At 35.4% G+C, this 21,720-nt stretch overlaps 1 protein-coding gene across 8 annotated transcripts in view; it reads right to left on the bottom strand.

The window, feature by feature from the left end:
• ASCC3 (activating signal cointegrator 1 complex subunit 3) overlaps nt 1–21,720 on the bottom strand; it is a 267,877-nt gene that overhangs the window by 161,633 nt on the left and 84,524 nt on the right. For all 8 annotated transcript variants that reach the window (XR_013921970.1, XM_080341877.1, XM_080341876.1 and 5 more), the window contains one exon: nt 3,344–3,508. Coding sequence is in view for 7 of the 8 variants with exons in the window: in XM_080341877.1 (XP_080198003.1) it covers nt 3,344–3,508 (165 nt within the window). In the remaining variant the exon portion in view is untranslated. The remainder of the gene's footprint in view (nt 1–3,343; nt 3,509–21,720) is intronic.

Here is a 21,720-nt window from a genome sequence, read left to right on the forward strand (position 1 = left end):
TCTGATGTCTTAAACCAGTATACAAATCAGGTAACTGATTTCAGGAATTACTGCAGTAATATAATTGACATAAGGATATTTACACTAATGGTGTCTATATATATATATATTTTTTTTTTTTTTAAGAACTGTACAATTATTCTTACCTCCCGTGTGCACAAATACTGAACAAGTATGATGTTTCTACAGATATCAATGAAAAATATGTTCTAGAACTACTTTCAGATGCTTCATACAGAATCACCAAAGTCAGGAGTACATTCTCCAGGAATGGGCTGAATATCCTGGGTCAAGTTCCCGCTCCAGGGACATTTATGGATTTGTCTCAAAATATATAAAACTGAACTATGAGGTGAGAAGAGAACAAAAGAAATGTAACTAAATATTTTTACTTTGTAAAATATAATTAAAATAATATTAGATATGATTTTTTTTTGCATGTAATCCTTTTTAGTCACCAAATAAAAGATCCAGTAAATTCATAATTAGCTACAGATGTACACTGCAAACTTCATACATCTATTCTTGCAGTCTCACGTGCTGTAGTGTAACATTTCAGTGTAATTTCTAAAACTAACCTTCTTATTATTAGTTTCCATATTAAGAAAGTAAAACACTTGTACAGAACGTCTCCCGTTTCTTTGACCCCGAGCTCTCTGGGAGGCTTGCAATTCAAAATACTTTTGTCTGGAATTGTTTTCTACTGCATAATTCTAAATATTTCTTGAAGCAGTTTTGTTTTCTGTTTAACTGTGGGGGGATTTTTAGTGTACTTTTATACTGTAAATGTTCCCTCTGTTCAACTACATTCTTGTAAAGACTCAGTGGTCTCAAAATACCACCTTCCTTATCAATGTAAAATAAGTGAGGTCTTCAGAAAGGTAGTGAGATAGTTAATTTGAAGATTTGTTTTTTGGTTTTCTTCCCAACTGTTTCACTTAAGGAAGGGTTACAAATGAGTAGCTTCAATTCCAGATAAATTAAACTCCAACGTGGTAGGTAAAACAAACCTTGAAATCCTAGAAGATTAAAGTACCCTAGAGAGCTATTTTTTAAATGAGTGCTGAAGCAAGCTACTGCTATATTACAATAAATGCACTAAGGGTAGGATTCAGTCCCCAAGACATAATTGCCTCAGATTTTACATTCCTGAAGCTACCTGCACAGACTTGACAGAAACAAAAGTATCTATGGGAGATTTGTATCCAAATGAAGCAGAAGTAGGATGTCAAGCTGAATAATGTCGGGCAGATAAAACAGCTCTAGACATCTATTTCAGACAGCTGAAGCCTACCTTACAAGTTGTCATGGTGTGCTTTCCATGCTTCCCCAACCTGACCTTTTCCCATAACTCTGCTCAAGCGAGAACCACCAGTGGTGGTTGTGATGGATGTGTCTGGTTGTGACGGCTGCATCCATCTCAAAGCAGATTTGAGGGAGACAGATAAGGGCTAATTTATGGCAATGCGCCCACCTGGCCACAGTGCTGGCCAATGTCCGACTCAAGCCAAATTTGGAAGAAACTAACACTGCAGATAGTATGCAAATATGGCTGAGTCAATCATCTTATTCCATGAATACTGGACAGGCCAGAGCCCTTTGAGCTCTCCTGAACAGCAGCAGGTTGCACACCAGAATCTCCCCTGGAGCAGGGATGCCTCTCGAGGTTACGCCTTGAGGTTGAGAGAATCCTGATCGCGTGAGATAGTCCATAAGTGAATCGGGAATACACACACTGAAACTCTGGAATCCTAGCTAAGTGATATAAAGGATTGATTGGACATATATAATCCTTTAGACATAAACCACTGACCAAATCTGAGACTGTGTGGATCCATCTGCACCAAGACTCCTCTCTGAGAAAGAGTTTAGAACGCCAAGGGGGTCCCTCTCTGAATCTCATGATTCAACAGGAGGGTGTCCCTAACAGTTTTGTCTGACCCTGCCCCTGTGTAGTAAATAACCAGGTGTACCTTGACATGGAATCTTGCGAATCCACCGTCACATTTACCATTGATTGCTGTTAACTCAGTGTCATAGATCAATAAAATATATTGTTGCTTCTCTCTTGTGAGCTAAGTGTATCACTTTCTGTGACACAAGTCTCACAAAACATCACATTAAAAAATGAATGAGTCTTGCAATCTGATATGAAGACAACAACTGTCATGGTCACTGCTAAAAGCTGAGATTCTTTAGAGTAAAGACACCTAAGGAAAACAAGGTAATCGATATAAGAAAGAAAACAGAATATCAAACAGGTTAAGCTTTAGTGCCCTTGAGGTGGTCTAAACTTCAGAAAGTCCTACTCTCCATAAAGAAAATGTTTTTCCACGTTCAGCTTCTTCTAAGGAATTATTACTTATATTGTTCTTTATACAGAAACGTTACACTTTCTGTACTGGATTAGACCAGACATTCATTTTATTCGGTTCTTAAAGGAGCTAGAATCAGATGATTCAGAGTCTTAACAAGGTCAGTGTAGCCTTACTAAGAAAAAAGCTAAAAGGCTTTAAACATTTAACAAGCTACAAACAGAGCCATAACAATAACAATTGTGTTTCATTTGTTACAGATTATTTGTATTGACGTACTTTTGCTTTGCCTGAAAAAAAGAATGGCATTCTATCCTGTCCTAACTATTATCTATTTATCCTAATTCCACCATTTTTATTCATGCCTAAATTCAACATTTTATTTTTCTTGTAAATGAACATCTCACTATTGAGACCAATCTTATTTATTGCCTAACTTTGAATCACTCTTTTGTAAAAGAACCCGCACATTCATCCTTTTCTCCTTTTCCCATTTCAAATCTTGATATTCAGAAAGTACCACTAAAGCACAGAAGGAAAAAAAAAGGACCAATTACACTAAAATGACAGAGTATTATTCTAGCCATGCTGAAAGTTTTGCCTAGGTTTAAGATGCTACTATTAATAAAAAAAAATTCTTCAAGGAAAATTGCTAATTAAAAATCAACATTCTTCATAAGAAAATACTTTCAATTTTGATTATGTTAAAACATTAACATACTTATAATTTGTTTAAAAATGTTCAATTTTGCTTTTACTTGTACAGTAAATAAATTAATATTAGTAAATCATAAATAAAGAGAGCCCTGTAATAAACTAAGCAGCCTAGGAATCTGATAGTTGATACAATACTGAAGAGAAGGTAGAAGACAAACATTTTTCTTCATTCTTAGTACAGAGTAACTACAAAATAAATTATAATCTGCCTAAACATTTTGATTTCATTTTCTAAGCATTTCTCCTTTTACACTGAAATCTATCTATTCTGGATCAAAATAAAATTATTTTGCAGATTATTTTGCTCTTACCTGCCGTAAAGTACGTGCTACTATACTTTCAAGCACTGGTCCTCTGTCTTCATGCAACAGATGAACTTCATCGAGAATCAAGAGTTTTACCAGCTGAGAGAGGGCGACATCACCAACACTTTTTCTTGTCACTACATCCCATTTCTCTGGAGTGGTCACAAGCATCTAGTAGAGCAGAAAAAACCCAAATATTAAGCATATAAAAATTAAAATCCAGATTCAAATTTATAAAAAAAAAAGTATTTTAATATACAGCAGAACAAATGCAATGTAGAACTTAACAAAGCTATCTTGTGTTTTACCTACTTTATATATGAGCAGTTTGCTGCATCTACATGTGCTGGATGGTCATTAGTAGGATTCAGTATGGAAAACCATGTGGAAATATCAGCTAATATCTTCAAACTACTGTGCATCATATGTATACATTTTCCATATTACGATAATTAAGCAGCTATCCAGAATCAGCTCCTTATATAATCTTGTGAGTCATTTAACATATGTGTCCCACTAAAAATTATCTGTGATAAAGTATTTCTGTCGTTCACCATAGCACAGTAAACACCTAAGCCCACCCCTTATATCTAAGCTTGTGCTTTCTCCCTCAGACTTAGTCTCAAGTTGTACATTTAGATATCTTGATCCTTGCACTAGCAACACAGATTAAATAACTTCCACCAGTCCTAGAAAAGGAAATTTCTAAGCTTTACTGTTTCATGTAGGTATGTCAGTGATAAGTCTAAATAATGGTGCCATTTCTTGTATGCTCTTGCAATGGTTTCTCTTTTTGCATAAATCCCTATGTAACAGACCATTAAACAGATAAAACTGAGGTACGTTCAATCTCCAGTTGCCAAACAATTGTAGTACCCTTCATTCTCCACAATGACAACCTACTCAGCAGTCATCTCATGTGACCTTAAGAAAAGGATTAAAGAAAGTAGCATTTTTGAATTTAAAATCAGACAAAGTCGTCACTCTAAAAGAAAGCATCTCACTCCTCCCCCAGAAAATTCTCAGCAGCTGGTTCAAAACCAAGTAGAAACACAAATTTCTCATACACCATTCAACAAAAATTATTTCTTATTTAAGTGTCAACTGCTATGTATAAAACTGCCATAGAAGTGAATCTCATCCACTGAAATTCAGTAGTAACTTGCCTGCAAGTTGTGACTCTGATTTAAGGGCAATTATCTTTCGCTACTTCATAACAAGTCTAATTAATCGCTATATAGCAAAGCTTGAGGTTTCTGGGACAGGCACAAAACTTAACTTACAGTCTCACTTATTTAACAAAAAAGAACTTAGAACTATTAAAATAAAGGTTACTCTGTAACTTTGCAGAAAATAAAAGGAAAAATTCAGATTCTGTTGTCCCAAAATAAAAGCTGAGATATTGGACAAATCTTATTCAGGTGATATCTAGAGCAAAATGAGTGCTCTAATGAGTAAAAGACGACAAGGATTGTTTATCTTGATTAAAATGAAACTTTAAAAAAAATAAACTATCAATTATTGAAAGATATTAAGAAATAGCAAAATTAGGAGACTTCTAACAGCTCTGATAAATAGGCATTATACTAAAAGAAAACACAGTCCAGTAATTATGAACCTGAAAGTGGCTCATGAGTATAAATAAGCTTATCAACTTGAGACAGGATCTAGAGAACAGGACACTTTAAAAAAAAATTCTACTGACACTCACCAAATTCCAGTCAATAATCTCAGATTACCTTATCCTATAAGAGGATATACATGACAAATGTATATCATGATTAGAAAACTAGGGCTTTGATAGAGTTTTTGTAAAAAGGAATTCTAAATTGCAAGAACTTCCTACTTCTATCAGTATAAGTTTATTTGACAAAGTATCTCTAACTAAACTGCCAATGTCCTCCCCCCCAAGCACGTGGATTAGTTTATTCTGACAGATTTCGATCTCAAGATTATTTTAATACAAATTTTAGCATCAAGACCTTTGACTCTTAGAGCAATATTACATCCATATTTTTCCTCTCAATAAATATTTTTCTGTAATTCTACTTAAAGGAAAAAGAACAATTATAAATAAATTTTAACATTTACTATTTGATGAACCCATGCTTCACATCACAAATAAGGACTGAGTCTACAGCCAGGAAAACATACATCTGATCCCTGTCAGTTCTTTCATCATAACCACGTTTTATGATTGGGCTTTCTCTTAAATTTAGATGTTCAGAAATAAAACAGTAAGACTACACACTCGTAGATGCTAAGGTTTCTATAGTAAATATAATACTGCTAAGTCCCTACAAAAGCTTAGGCACACAACACTTTTGTGTTGTGTTTTGTCTAATCAGCAGTTGCTGCATTGTAAGCAGTCACGGTAGAAAGCTACAGAACCCCACAAATTAAAAGAGCTGACCAAATACCATCAGTATCTGATTTCAAATTTGACCAGATAACATAAACCCAACAGAATATGATTCATGACATTTTCTTAAACAAAATCTTATTATCTGTGAGACCACAATGTACAAATAAGAAAAATGAAGATTGCTCCACTAGATCTCAGACTGACAGAAAAAGAAAACATCAAGACAGTTTAGGGGGACTGCAAATGTGGTGCTGTGAGGTATACAAATGGTACACATTAATGTTAGTACCAAAACCAGTTTCTTATCACAGAAATTATAAAATGGAAGGGGTAAAAACACTGAGTAATTATGAATAATGCTTCAGAAGCCTGGCTAAGAAAAACATATGCAGAGTGCTAGCACAGATTTATAATACCTTTCTAAAAATTGCTAGTCTGAATTTCAGCAGGAGCATTTCTTCCCATCAGAACATTCAATTACCTCAACTACCATCAGTATAGTATTAACAGCTTCTGGAAAGTAATTGATTTGCTGCCTCAACATTTTTGGAACCCAGCTGTACAGACAGACAGAATCAAGGAATGGTTGAGGTTGGAATGGACCTCTGGACATCATCTTGCCCAGCTCTCCTGAAGCCTAAGGTTGTGAGCTTGGTTTTTGCCATGTTCCTTCTGCTCAGGACCCTGAACTCCACCACGTCATGGTCACTGCAGTCAAGTCTGCCTTTGATCTTCACATCCCCAACAAGACCCTCCTTGTTGATGAGTATGAGGTACAGCAGAGCACATCTCCTCCTTGGCTCCTCTATCACCTGGAGGAGAAAGTTCTCATCAATGCACCCCGGGAACCTCTTGGATTGCTTACATCCTGCTGGCTGTGTTTCTTTCAAAATATTATAACAGAAAACACATGCATTTATGAATACTTCTTTCTTCACTTTATGTCTACGACATATATCCTGAAAATGTTTAATTATTTTCCTCAGAGAAATATTTTTCCTGGTACTGCCTTACAATATTGCTCCAGTCCAACTGTTTTACCATCAGAATATATCAGTGTTTACTAATTAAAAAGAAGTACTCTTGAAGAGACTTTCTGATATTACAAAGATGTTCCTGTCCTATAATAATAAAAATTTAACACGACTCACTGATTCACTAAAATCACTGAGAGAGTGGTGCTTTGTGTGGGGTGTTTCAATGTTTTGTTAAAATATAACTGGGTGTATTTTGTTAGCAAACAGAGGTTTTTCAAATGCTTGTACTCCTACAAAATAGTAGGTATAAAAATTTATGTCCATAATTTATCAGCTGAATTGTAACACTACTACAGATGCAACTGTTATCACTTTAAAATAAGCCATGTCAACCACAAAAAATTAGCAGCTGTACTTCCACAGAACACTAATTAGCAAGCAGTGAAGAAATATATTTAGCAATGCATATTAAGACCTTAAGATGTGAAATACTACAAATGCAAGCTACTTAGCTAATTTGCTAACTAAATTGGCAACGTTCAGATCGCAAGTTTGCTTTTTTTTTTCCCCTCATGTCAGTCATGTTATCAGGATATATACTTAAAATGGTATCAATAATTCTTCTGTTCCTGAGTGATGACTGAATATTCATTTTAGCGGTCTTTTACTTTGATTGTCTTTTAAAACAGCAGTGTTATGCAAAGTAACGACTTGAACTAAAAGCTACATGATATACTGTCTCATTCAGTAAGACCAGAGACCTCCATAGAATATCTTGCCAGAAAAAAAAATGATTGGTTCTTATATTTATTATATTTATTTTGCAAATAGAAATTACAGTTGAGAAAAAAATTCCTCCAAAAAACCTCAAACAAATCAGCTTTGTAGTCTCAAACCATAAATTGAAATCAAGTATATAAAATGATAATTAAAAATATCAGCTAAAAGAATATGTTGACTATCAGCAAATGTTAACAAAGCTACAGATTAATTTTTCAATTAAAATAATAAACAAAGTAGCATTATGATCCAGCTCATAATTAGTTTTAAATGCAGTAGTGGCATTTCTTTTTAGAATTAATTTTCAGAGACAATGTATTTTATCCAGTTATAAACTCAAAACTCAGACTCAGCAAGAGGATTCTGCTTTCTGTTTGGGGGGCAAGGGAAGGACAGAGCAACCAAGTCTTGAAACATCTTTTTAATATTTTCTTTTTTTCTTTTTTTTTTTTTTTACTTCGACTTGAGTTATCAGCACACTGAGAAGGGTGTTCATTTATATTGCTATTTCACCACTTCACCTCTTTCAGTATTGAAATAGCTAGAAAATAAAGTGTCACATTTGTTTAATGAACTGCAACTCATGCAAGACATTTCAATCTGGTTTTTTTTGTATTAGGCTATGGCTGAATAGAAGCGGGTTAACTGTCAATATTTTTACTGTCAACTTAAATTTCTCTCCACACATACAAATCTCCTTTTGAAATGCTTCTTGGATTACTATTAGTAACTATTCCACAGCGACTTTTTCTACTAGAGAAAACATGGGTTTATCACAAAGTCCTCTGTCTTAGGTGAGGACTGCTGCTCAATTTCACTTTTATATCAAAAAAATTTAAAAAAAAAACCCAAAAAAACAAAAAACCCCACACACACACAAAAAAAAAACAACCCAAAAACCCAACAAGTCTTTCAACCCTAAATTACTTAATTTAGCTTTTAGACTAACATATCCCTACATTATTTCACCTAATGTTCAGTTAAGAACTCAAACAAAAGAAGTCTAATTACTTCACTTGAAAAAATGAAATCAAAAGGGATGACATGAGATGATAATTTCAATGTCCATTTACAAAATTTCGACTGTGAAAATGCATTTTTCTATAATTGCATGATTTACTACTTTTTGTCAGTTTCTTTTCAGTCCGTTTAGAAGCCAGATTTCACGGTAAGAGGAATTCACATTTTCGCTGTACTTTCAGAAGTTGAAAACTGCTGGTTTCGCTGTTGTGGTTTTTCTTAGTCTGAGAAGGCTATTGGTATCACTGAAATCAAATGAACTTCCATTAATTTCTTAGAGTCTAACAGTAATTTTTAGCAGTTGGCACAGTCTGCAGGTTTGCCTTTTCAACAGCTCATCTGCAATCCTTTGAATGTTTCTGCTGCATTAAGTTCTGACAAACATGTCTTGCACATGACTAATATCTGATTTCTGCTTGAATAATTCGTGCACACACTCCGAGGTTAGTAAAACTACAGTAATTGCCCCAAATTCACACTCCCACAGGTCCAATCCACATACAAAAATATTTCAGGAAAAAACCTACATAAAATATTTAGTTATAACGTTTCACACTACAATGCTTTTAAGTTCTTCAAGATCATTTTGGAGAACAGTTTTCCTCTCTTTAGCTACTTCAGTCTCCAAGTATGTCTGACCTTTTGTCCCTTTCAAGATATACAACAACAAATCAAAACTCAGAAAAACAAACAAACAAACAAACAAAACCAAACAAAACCAACCTCACAGATAACTTTCTAGTTACTATGATTTCCAGGAAACAATTAGAAAGACCTAGGTCATTCTTCCTATCTGTCAGACATTGTTAAACTGGAACAAGTTGACCTGGATCTCAGGTTAAACATCAACTGGGATGATAGAAAGGGACTGGTGTTCCATTTTTGTTTTGGACAACATAGCATTCTGACTACAAAAAAACAGAGGGAGAACAGTTGGTTGTGAACCATCAGATTAGTAAATTAAATTCTCCCTGCCCTGTTATCTCAAAAGTAGATTCTCAAAATACTCTACCTTACATATGTTCAAACCTTGCTGGAAGGTAAGGCATCATTAATAAAGTAGTACATGGCGAATTTTAAACATGCTCTCATTTACGTTTTTGCTTTAGCAGACCTGATAATAACCTAAATCTTGAGACTGACAATGGGTTTGTACAAGTTAGCATATTGTGACTGAGTAAACACCCTACATGCCAAATCATACCTTTGGCAATTTGTCTTCAGTCAGATTTTTATAAGTTTTTATTCCTGATGCACATGATAAAAAGAATTCAACTATTATTTATACACAAGACTTTTGAATGAATTGATGAGATGATCACAAAGGAGAGACATTGTTAAATTTCTTATAGCAGAGATTTTATGGATATTCCCGAGAATAAAAATGAAACATGCCCAACAGACTGCAAGAACAGAAGACTGAAAACTAGTCTGCTGTAATCAGCCCCATTCAGAAAGTAGATCTTGCCACCAGTGAGCTGTTCAATAAAATAATTTTCAGAAAATGAATACGAGTGAAGGCTTTTGTGGAACTACAAAATTGGTATCAACCATTAGATTTTAAGTCCAAATAAAGAATTGCCAAACCTATAGGCACTAGAATTAGCCAGTAAAACAAACCCAGTGGATTAACTGAATTGATGAATTAAAAGCTCTGAATACAGAAGTAACAAAGATGGCAAAAGGTGTAGGGAATTCTGATGGAACACTACAAAGGATGCACATAACAAAATCTTTTGAGAAAATCTCTTAAAACTGCACAAATAGAGCAGTTACTCCACCTCCCACATACTTAACTCATCTTCAGCTTAGCATTAACTTCTGTGTCTAAATTTCCTGCTGTGTTCACAAATGAGTTATGAGCAGTAATTCTTTATAGAGTGTTTCCCAGAATCATGGTACCCTAAAATGTTTGAGGGTTTTTTTGTGTGTATGGTGGGTTTTTTTTGTTGTTGTTGCCTGTTGGTTTCATTTGTTTCAACAGGCTCATGCAAACTTTAGGCCAAAAATTGTTAGAGATGACAAGCTGATGTGCAACGGCATGTAGAAGTTTTCAGAGAAGGTGGGGAAGATATATTTTTGGAGAACTTTTCAGAGAAGCAGCAAATACCGGTCATCAGGAATCTGATGGTGACCTTATTATCTGATGGTGACCTTATTAATGTTTATAAATATATAAAAGGTGAGTGCCATGAGGATGGAGCCAGGCTCTTCTCATTGGCAAACAATGATAGGACAAGGGGCAATGGGATCAAGCTGGAACACAAGAGGTTCCACTTAAATTTGAGAAAAAACTTCTTCTCAGTAAGGGTGACAGAGCACTGGAACAGGCTGCCCAGGGGGGTTGTGGAGTCTCCTTCTCTGGAGACATTCAAGACCCACCTGGACATGTTCCTGTGCAACCTCACTTAGGTGTTCCTGCTCCAGCAGGGGGATTGGACTAGATGATCTTTTGAGGTCCCTTCCAATCCAGAACATACTGTAATCACAATCACTATGAACAGTGGTCAATTTTAACACTAGGCATTACCATTACTTAGAAGAACCAACCTCAGCAACAGACTTCATTCTCATCTAAACAGGAACAGATAAGCACCCTGCTATGGTACACGAAGTTTTTCTACTACAACACAGCTATAGCTCACCATAGATTCCATAAAATCATCATCCTGTATGGCTATGAGTACCTTACCACACAGGTTCTTATACTGCACTGATAAATGCAGTATGCACGTCCTTTCTAGTAAACTATTACATGAATATTCTCTATCATTTGTTTATCCCCATGCATGAGCACATGGTATTTTAATATGTCTTTACATAGCTTTCTATGACACAAAAAGTGGAAAAGTACCTTGTACTTTGTCTGAACAGTGTTGATAATTCTAAGTATCGGCACTATTCCAGAAATAAGCCTGCACACTGCCACACTGTAAGCAGAGGAGCAGCAGTATGAACTAGCATGCAGTTTCAGTGACTCTCCTTAACATAACATGTAAACATGTATGCCTTTATTATATCAGAATTGTAAAAGTACATACAATGCTACATACACATACTCTCAAACATTCAATCTGTAAGTTTGAATTCATATTATCGTATAAAGTGGGCATTAATATCTTTCATTCTTTCTGGAAAAAAACTGCAGAATAAACCTCAAGATCATGACCAACAAACCCTGAAGCCTCCACATAAGGAAAATACTGTGTATGTCAAACGATCACAATAATAAAACTTGTTTGTTATGGGAAGTTTCCAAATGGAAATTATTTTCTCAAAGCTGGATCAAGATCCACAAACAGTTCATGTCATCGGAAAGTGCTACTTCCTCTTTGCTTTTAAATCATTAGAATAGCTGCTAAATAAACAGCAATTACTCTTTTTATAGACAGTTACCTCTCTCTGTGAAGTTTACAACATTAGTTCTCCAAACATTGATTAAATCAACAAGAAATTCACGTTTCCACTGTCATTTAATTATTTATTTACTTTACCCTCTTAACACCCATTTCTTTTTCATTTTGCATTAACACATCTTCGTACCTTTCCCACTTTCTATTAAGCAACCCCCTTAATATTTCAGCATCCTTAGGAACGGAGAAACAAAACCAAATCTTGTAAAAACTACCCAATGCCTATGGCTATGTGAGCATCTGTCCTCTCAAGGCTACCTCCTGTGCTCCTCCTGTGCAATGACCAGAGATGCTCATTTTGTTACACTTTTTGTTGTTAGCACAAAAATTTCTAATTGAAGATACTGCAGCCAAAGCTAAGGAAACATAAAGAGACTGAAATAGCTAAAATATGGCCTTGAAATAACTGAAATATATATTTCTCCATTGGAAAATGTATGTTAGGTATTTTAGAAATTTGCCTTTTAACAACATAAAACAATTATTAGATATGACCAGAAAATATTCAATCATTTGCAGATTAAAAAGAATTATTTTACTGAAATTAAATGTGATTAAATAAAGCACCATTCCAAATATGGGAATTCAGTAAACTTACAAATAGTAGTATTTTCTGAAGTGCCTTGATAAGGTTGGAGAAGAAACAATTTAAAGGGCTATTTCATGTGTATATATAGTTAAAGAAAAAACATATTTTATGTATGAAATACAAGCTCTAAGGATCCAAAATCACTGGAAAGCATGGAACCAGCCTCCTTCTATGCTAGTGCCTGTAGCAAGTTTGTCTCTACCACAGACGTTCATCATGGACGGAGAGCAATAAAGAGTTCTGATCTAGCCACTCCTGCTTTCTTGTCAATATTCAAAGATGCTCTGTCAAAGATCTACTTCTATAGATTTCAATTAATCTTTATTGTTCTCACTTTGTTACTGGTCTCTCTTCCTCTCCCACTCCTTTACACACATCTATAATTTCCCCTTACCACGCTTGAAAACAGCATTCAAGAATATGTGTCTGATCCTAGAGGGAGCTTTGCCCAGTCACAGCCAGCACTTCCTCATCTGCTGACAGCTTTTTGGCACAGAGGCATGAGTAAACTACACAGTTTACGCTAGTCACACTAAAACTATTTATCTTGGTGCTTTGTTCCAGCAGAAAATTCACTGCAAGAGCTTTACCTGTGCAGAACTGGAGACACAGAAAACTGCACCCAACTACACACGTCCACCCCAGAGCAGCTTCCCATCGGAATGCAGAATATTCTGCAATTCTATAGGGAGAGCTGCTATGCTGGGGCTTTGTACAATTTGGAAATATTTCACTTCTAATCAGTGGTACTTTGGAGCTTCTCGCGAATTTTAATATTAGATACCTGATATCACACCCCATGAGGGACACTTTACCACTTCGGCACTCTGAGGGAAACCTCCATCAAAACTTGTTACAGGAGCAGCAGCCTGCAAGTCACTTACATAATGCTGGTTTTATTCCTTTTTTATTGCACTCTTCCTCTGTATGATTTATTCAAGCATTTCACAAAACCTCATGTGAGCTGGAGCTCAGGCAGGGAGTGGAATAAACATATAGAAAGTAAAACAGAGGGCAGCAATTCAAAACAATTTGAGGTAGGAAGCTAGGAAATAATCAATAATGAATACAAATATATTGTTTTTCATAAATCAGAGACAAGCATCTGATGCTGTGTTTTATACAGTTAAAACAGAATTATGCCTCCAGTAAAGCAGATTCTTTACAGTACAACAATACGCAGATGAGCAGCATGCCCATTTGCATGAACACATGATGCTATACCAAATCTTAACACGTATTTATAGGCTAGAGTAATGTAACACAGGATCACGTATACATATAAAGTATTTTAGAAGCATTCAATAATAAGATAAAACTTACAAAAATATCTACATAAAAGATTGAGTTTTTCATGTTAGAAAGACTTACAGAGGTGCATTATATTGATGCATTTTAGCAGCAATCAGTAAGCCCCCAAAGCTAACACCAGTAATCAATCAACAATAGGTCCAGAAATCAACAAGGGCACAACAAAAATTTTAACAGCTGTCACTCTTAACTCAATAAAATGGCAAATGACTTTTTAACAGAAGCAATGTAACTTTGTTTAGCATGTTTTATTTAATTACACATATATATGTGTACTATATATTTTATTTTATAGATATGTTATATATTTTTTTTTGTTAGTTATTTTATAATTTCATCCTAGGAACTCATATACTTACAGATGATTTAGTTCCTTTAGAGAACCCAGCTTAGTCCACCTAATGAAAAGGCAACTGATTTGGAGTATATCAGCACACCTCCTTAGGAAAGCAAGATACTTCAGACACATCTCACATGTATTGTTGACCTGATTTTTTTCAATATTATTTTATTTGTTGTATACTCAGTTATGATTAATAGATGTAAGTTAATACATTAAGATTTAAAATTTTATGCTTTCAGTACAGTCCTGGATGTCCCAGCGATTAAAAAATATATAAGCTCCAACACTACTTTTAAACCTCAATAGAATAGACTCCCAGAGAGTCTAAATAAACTGGAATTAAAGGCAGTACAGCCAGTCAGGCTGATGAACTGAATAGAGGAATTCCACTTTGTTGCTGCTGTGAAAGCACTGAAGTCTTTTATATTCTTACGAAAAGCATATAAAGCTTTACATGTGGAGTAGCGACATAAATCTGAGGAGAAACTATGGAAAACAATATACTTTAAGATCACAATAAGTCTACTGATAAGTAATATGATAAGAGCACCTGCTCTCTGTATTTTTTTCTAGGAAATAAAGAGTCTGTTTGGAGTCAGTACAGACCTTATATTAACAAAAATAGTGAGGAAGAACAGCTTACACGTTTTGTAAAATTTAGCTCTTACATTGTAAAAGATATAATTAGCCACTCAGCCTTCAGGTTTAAATAACGATCTAAACGGAGTTTGATCCAAAACATTACCCTCTTTTTCCTCTTCGCTGTTAATCAGTTCACTAATTATAGTTATACTAACCTCTGATATACTACTGTCAGGTCTGATTGATGCCAATAGCTTCCTTAATCAGACCTGACAACTTTCGGCAAAAGCCTGTCTCCTGAGACACTGCATCCAGCCTGCTTCTTTTCAAGTCTTCCCAGTGTTATTTTGCATTTTCTTTTCCCCCAGCCCCTTTTTCATACTGAACAGAGGTACAGTAAAATAACAACAAAACGTAGAGTATAATTGTGTATGTTTTTAAACATAATTATAGCAATATCTGGGCTAAAGTTGATAGTTTATTTTCTGACTAAGAATTTACAAGAAAAAAATAACTACATTTTTTGGAAGCACACTGACATTTCTGAGAAACTCAATATTGTTGCTTGGTTGGTGGTTGGTTTGTTTACTTGTTTGTTCCTTTTTCTTTTTTTCTCTCAAAGCTGTGAGGAAAAAGGGTTTCAGTTATTCCTCCTCTGTTCTACATGGAAACTTTAGGCTTGGGTTGCAAAGCTTTGGGAGACAAAGATAGAAGTCTACCTCAGCTACCAGTTTTTCCATTATATTTATGCTGACACACTTTTAAGGCTCAGGCCAATGGTCCTATATTTCTCATTATTAACTGCAAAAAGTTTAGAATAACTTTTGATGGCATAATTATAATATTTTATTTATTTATTTATATTTTAAGATTAGCCAGAGTAAGAGAAGAGAGAGTCTGTGTTCCTTTTCCTGTTACTTGAAAAAAAATCAGTGATCAAATACCTATTCTCTGGAAAAGAGAAAGAACTTTTTACCTAAAAACTGGGAAGTGAGGAACTTTCTTCAAGATGCCCTTGTTCCTGATCAGTTCTCTGCCCCTTTTCTGCTCCTTTAAAGCATTACACAGGACATGGGTTAACCCAGTATTATGTGAAAACTGACCAGGTTGCAACAGTGACATTTTGTTCCAAATGTATCCTTTTAAACACAGCTTTACTCAAGAGATTTATTTTCTTCCAGAGATTTGTATGAAAGCAGATGCAAGTCATTTTTTTTTCTTAAGCCTTTTTTTTCAAGAATCAATGCAAATCACTGACTTAGAGGCATACTAAGTGTAAGCTGAAGAAAAGTTTCTTGGTTCACCTGGGACGCTGATGTTAAAAAGATACTGCATTAATAGTCAATTTTTTAACAATGTTCACCAAATGACAACCCAAACACCACCTCATTTGCTTTCATGCAAATGCAATTTCATGAAATTTGCTTCCAACTCTACACTCCAGAGAAGATTATGTATGCTAATATTAATGATAACCAGTGGTGAAGGTGATTGCAACACACCTAGAGTTTGATTGCCAGATTTATGTTGTTCAGTTAACTAAAAACTGGGACACATTTTGGAGTTCAGCAGGATAGTTTAAGCACTAGGAGGAAATACCAACAGTTCACTGTTGCAATGGAAGTCTCAAACCAAATGGTGTTCCAATAGGAGTCTGTACACCTCAATACTACTGCATATAGCCATTACTGATCCTAGTGACAGACTAAAGATTATAATCATTAAACTTTCAATGGATATTACGTTGCAAAGAGCTGTAAATGCTTTGGAAGAATAAGTAAGAATTTAAAAATGCCTTAATAAGTTAAAGATCAGATGCATTAATGGATTAAAGTCAGTAATACGATCTTAAGAATCTACACTGAGGATGAGATTCATCTTGCCTATTTTACCTGCTAATTTAGGAATTCACGATCTAAACTAGTTGTGCAGGTTCCGTCCAGCTGTTTAATTTCATCCGTCTTAGTATGAATAGGTCTTAGAAGTTTTTTGTCTGTAGTATTCTCCCTGCAAATCTGCACAACCAGTTTGGACTAGTTGCCTAACTTTTACATGGTTAAAGCCAAAATAGATGAACCTGATGCTCAGGAACTATTATCTCAACAAATTCAGGATGCAAAACAACTGGCAAGACAGTAGTTGAACAGCAAGAAGAGAAAGAGCAGATCAGTCTGCACAGGAACCAAAAACGCTATGCTGTTGCAAAAAATGAAACCTTGGAACAGAAATGCTGTTATTTGGACATGCTAAATAAACCTTGCACTCTGCTCAGCAGCAGCATGACCTTGGGGCAATACATTATGTTTTGGGCAACTTAATTCAAGAAGAGCAAACCAACTGAGAGTCCAGAAGTGAAAAATGAGAATGACTGAACATAAATGAAGTATGACCTTTAAGAAAAGTTTAAATGAATTGATGCTTAGGCTAAATAAACATGACTGAACAGAGATAACTACAACGACAAGAGTCCTCAAAAAGCAAACAGCAGTGGTTGGGGAAGACAGTCATTCAGATATGGAAAGTGGTAATAAATTTTTAGTAGGATTTATATTGAAAAAACGTTTCTGTGAAAAATAATAATAAAAAACTCCCTTCTAACAGTGAAGACAGATAACCCCTGAAGGAGATTCACCAGGAAGTTTAGGAAAGCTCCATGTTCAGGGCATTGGAAGATCAAATTAGGCCAATATTTATCAACACTGGAATATTTGTATTACATCAGTTTTCACAGAAGGACAAATTAGATTAATTCTCATAGTATTTTGTACAGTTTTAAGAGCAGCTTAGTGTAAATAAATGCAATTAATATTGCATTCACACCACGGCAAATGTCCTCAAAACTTCAATTAAAAAAATATTTAAAATGTCAATTCTAAAAAATATATATAACTTATATACTAAATAATATATTCTAATTATACTCTATATTAATAATTTCATATGATAGTAATACAGACTTTGCTAATACTATATGCGATAATATATACTATTACATGCTTTATGCTAATAAAATACTTTTATTATTATACGGACATATGTACTCTAATTCTATTGTAAATTAGAGAATATTTCAATATAGTTATTATATGTGAAATCACTCTTTAGTATCAAAGATTCTTTAAAGAATTTTGTAATGTAGTATAGAAAAGTCTGTACTTTTGAATGCAGTCAAATTTAGCAAGATTATCTGCAATATTTCAAGTATGACTATGAAGCATAATGTGGTTCTTTTTGTTCGACAAATAGTCATAATAAATGCTAAACAACCTAAAATGTTCTGTAACGTGCAAAACGACAACTCAGAGGACATAAATTTTAAATTGCTCTGATGCTGTTTCATAATTTACTCGTATTATCAAATGACCAGAAGCAGTTAAGCTTGAAAAAGAGCCAAAAGAGGCAAACATTCCCCAAGCAACCTGTCCTCGACTCTAGTCAAATAAAGCTATCTTTTTGCAGAGGAATATTCACTCAGCAGGCACAGATGTTATTCTGCAATTTTTACATCTAAATCAAAGATAATTGGACTTCTGAGTACCTTTAAATTGTACTCCCGGAGAAGGGTCTAACTTAATGCATCATTTGCATTAACTATAAAAGACTGCTGTTTTATCCTGTAAAATTTACTGTGCTTAAAAAAGTATTTGGAAGTGCAAAACAGTTACTCAGTAATTTTACAGACACGTGGATACCTTTTGCACACAACCTTTTTAGCTATAAAGACCATTAAAGCCAACAAAATAAATCATTCTTCCAAGTTCTTAATAGATAAAATATTAATGCTAATAGACAGTCTTGACATTTATATTCCTACAAGTTTTACTGAATATTACATCCTCAGTGCCAAAAAGTCTCAGAGACAAAAACTTACAATAATATGTTATTTGGTGTTTTTAATAAATTCATTAATTATTCATATGCAGATGACCATTAGTTCATACCATGAAGTATTTCAATTTCAGATTCTTTGCTATTAATTTAAGAACTCCAGTTGAGGCACTCTTTATCATTACTTATTAAGATTCATTGTACTTCAGAATTTAACATTCAGACAATATACTTAAAGGATTTTTAGTTGCAATTTTACATATAAAAGTATAAAAACATACTGCCTATTAGTCTCCTATCACTGGAAAAGAAAATCTGAAATTTGCCAAAATGTCATCTGTAATCATTATACGGGAACACTGCAATAGGCAAAGTTCCTTGCTCATATTTTATTGATACATGCAGTAAATATCACATAGGCAATTTCATCAAAATATACTAATATTGATTTTCACAGAATCACAGAATGGATAAGGTTGGAAGGGATCTTTGGAAATCTTTCATTCTAAACTCCTGCTCAAAACAGGGTCACCCAGAGGAGTCTGTTCAAGACTGTGTCCAGTCAGGCTTTGAGTATCTCTAAGGTGAAGACTCCACAACTTCTCTAGCCAATCTTCCCATGTCTGACCACCCTCACAGGAAAAAAAAATCTTATATTTACGGAGAATTTCCTGTACTGCAGTTTGTGTCCATTGCTTTGTCCTCTCACTGGACACTGCTGAGATCTGGCTCAGTCTTCTTTAGACATGAATACACAGCGTACTTACACACATAGCTCAGATAGATGTGATCATTCTCATAACCAGTCCGAATGATCCCATCTTGCTTTGCCTCTCCTCATGTGTCATGTTCCTATGCCTTAATAACCTTCAGGGTTCTTTGCCAGACTTGCTCTAGTATGTCCCCATTCCTCTCACAATGGGGTGCCCAGAACTGGACCCAGCACTCCAAACATGTCTAAACAGGGCTGAGCAGAGGGGAAGGATCACCACTTTTAAGCTGCTGGCAATGCCCTTCTGAATGCAACCCAGACTGAATGCGACATTCTTGACTTATGTCCCATTATGTACACCAGAACAACCATATCTTCTCTAGGAAGCTGCTTTCCATCTGATCAGCTCCCTCACCTGGACTGGTGCGTAAGATTGTTCCCCTACTCCTGTGAAGTACATGGCATTTAACTCTGGGATTCCATGAGATCTCTGTTGGCCCATTTCTCCAGCCTGTCAAAGTCCCTCTGAATGACTATAGAAACATCTGATCTGTCACACACTCCTCCCAGTTTTGTACCATCTGCAAACTTGCTGAGGGTATGCTCTGTCTCATCACAGAGGATCACCAAGACCCTTCGAAGGTAATTGAGAACGACTTCACGATGACTTGACCAGCTTTTTCAGGACTTCTGGGTGCATTGACTTTCATTATTATCAGCTTTCTTGCATGTTCCCTAACCTGACTTTCTTCCACCAAAGTGTTATATTTTACTTCTCTGGACTTTCCCATTTCTCAGGGCCCTCAGATTGCTGAAAGCCAGTCCTAACAATAAAGGCTGAAGCAAAGAAGGCATTTAAGTAGCTCGGCCTTTTATAGGTGCTTTGTCATCAGGTCCCCTGCCCATTTAACAGTGGTTTTCCCCAGTTTTTCTTTTGCTGTACACCCATAGAACCCTTTCTTGTTGCTGACATATACTCCTGGTCTTTGGCTCCTGTAACCCTGTCCCTTCATGCTCAAACAGCAACTAAAATCCTCCCAGGCCACATGCTCCTGCACCCACATGCTTCCTTTCTATGTTTGCTTTTTGCCCTGAAGGCCTCCTGCCACTCTTGTTTGACTTCCCGCTCATCAGGATAAAACACTATTGAGCTTGGAGGTATCAACTAGGAATAAGAAGTTGATGAATTCCTGGAGACTCTTGAAGTGTGAAAGCCTTTGAGTTTTCCATCTAGATTAAAAAATATTGAAGTAGCTTACTGAACTCATTAGTATCATATTCTCATTAAGTGATTTACAATGGAGTGTGGAAAATATTGCAGTAACTTGCTATTTGATCAGTTTTCAACACCAGACCATTTAAAAAAAATAATCCTACATGAAATAATACCTTTATACACAATGCACTTTCTAAAGCACGTTGAGTGAAGACTGTAGCTTCTGCATAAGAGATTAAAACTCAAGAATTGTGCTGCATGACATAAACACATTAAGCTAACTGAACTTATTACAGCTACAATACTGGATCTACAATATTGGCATATTAGCACACAACTGAATTAAGTCTTTGAAACTTTCCACTACAGTAGGAACTCTCCTCTCTCCCCCCCCCTCAATACCAAGGTGTCATGGTTTAACCCCAGACAGCAACTAAGTGCCACACAGCTGCTCACTCACTTCCCGCTGGTGGGATACGGGAGAGAATCAGAAGAATAAAAGTGAGAAAACTCATGGGCTGAGATTAAAAAAAAGTTTAGTAAGTAAAGCAAAAGCTGTGCATGTAAGCAAAGCAAAACAAGGGAATCATTCACTGCTTCCCATCAGCAAGCAGCCATCTCCAGGAAAGCCGGGCTCTGTCACATGTACTGGTGACTTAGGAAGACAAACGCCACCACTCTGAACATCTTCCCTTCCTTCTTCTTCCCCCAAAATATACACTGAGCATGACATCATATGGTATGGAATATCCCTTCAGCCAGGTTGGGTCAGCTGTCCTGGCTGCGTCTCCTCCCAGCTTCTTGTGCACCCAGCACTGCATGCAAAGCTGAAAAGTCCTTGCCTGCTTAGCAACAACTAAAACATCAGTGTATTCTAAATACAAAACACAGAACTAAAACAGCTACTAGGAAGAAAATTAACTCTATCCCAGCAAAAACAGGACACAAGGTTACCATATCAATATAACATTTATCTGTTTTGAGAGACACAGAAGTGAATATGACTTGGCAAGTATACAGCTAAATAAGATGGACTGTCTGAAACACAGTAAAGGAAAATCAAATAAATGGAAGGATTAGGAAAGAAATCTTGTGCTTAGCACTATGCCTTTGACATGAAGAGGTAACCTTTGGTTTTTGATGTCACTATCTAAAGTATTATCTGAAATGACAAAAACACTCTAAAAAAAACAGCAAAAAACAAAACTGGTATCTGTGAAGACCCAAGAAACAGGTTTAATCTATTA

The sequence above is a fragment of the Nesoenas mayeri genome (genome assembly GCF_963082525.1).
Source record: "Nesoenas mayeri genome assembly, chromosome: 3".
Lineage (NCBI taxonomy): Eukaryota > Metazoa > Chordata > Aves > Columbiformes > Columbidae > Nesoenas > Nesoenas mayeri.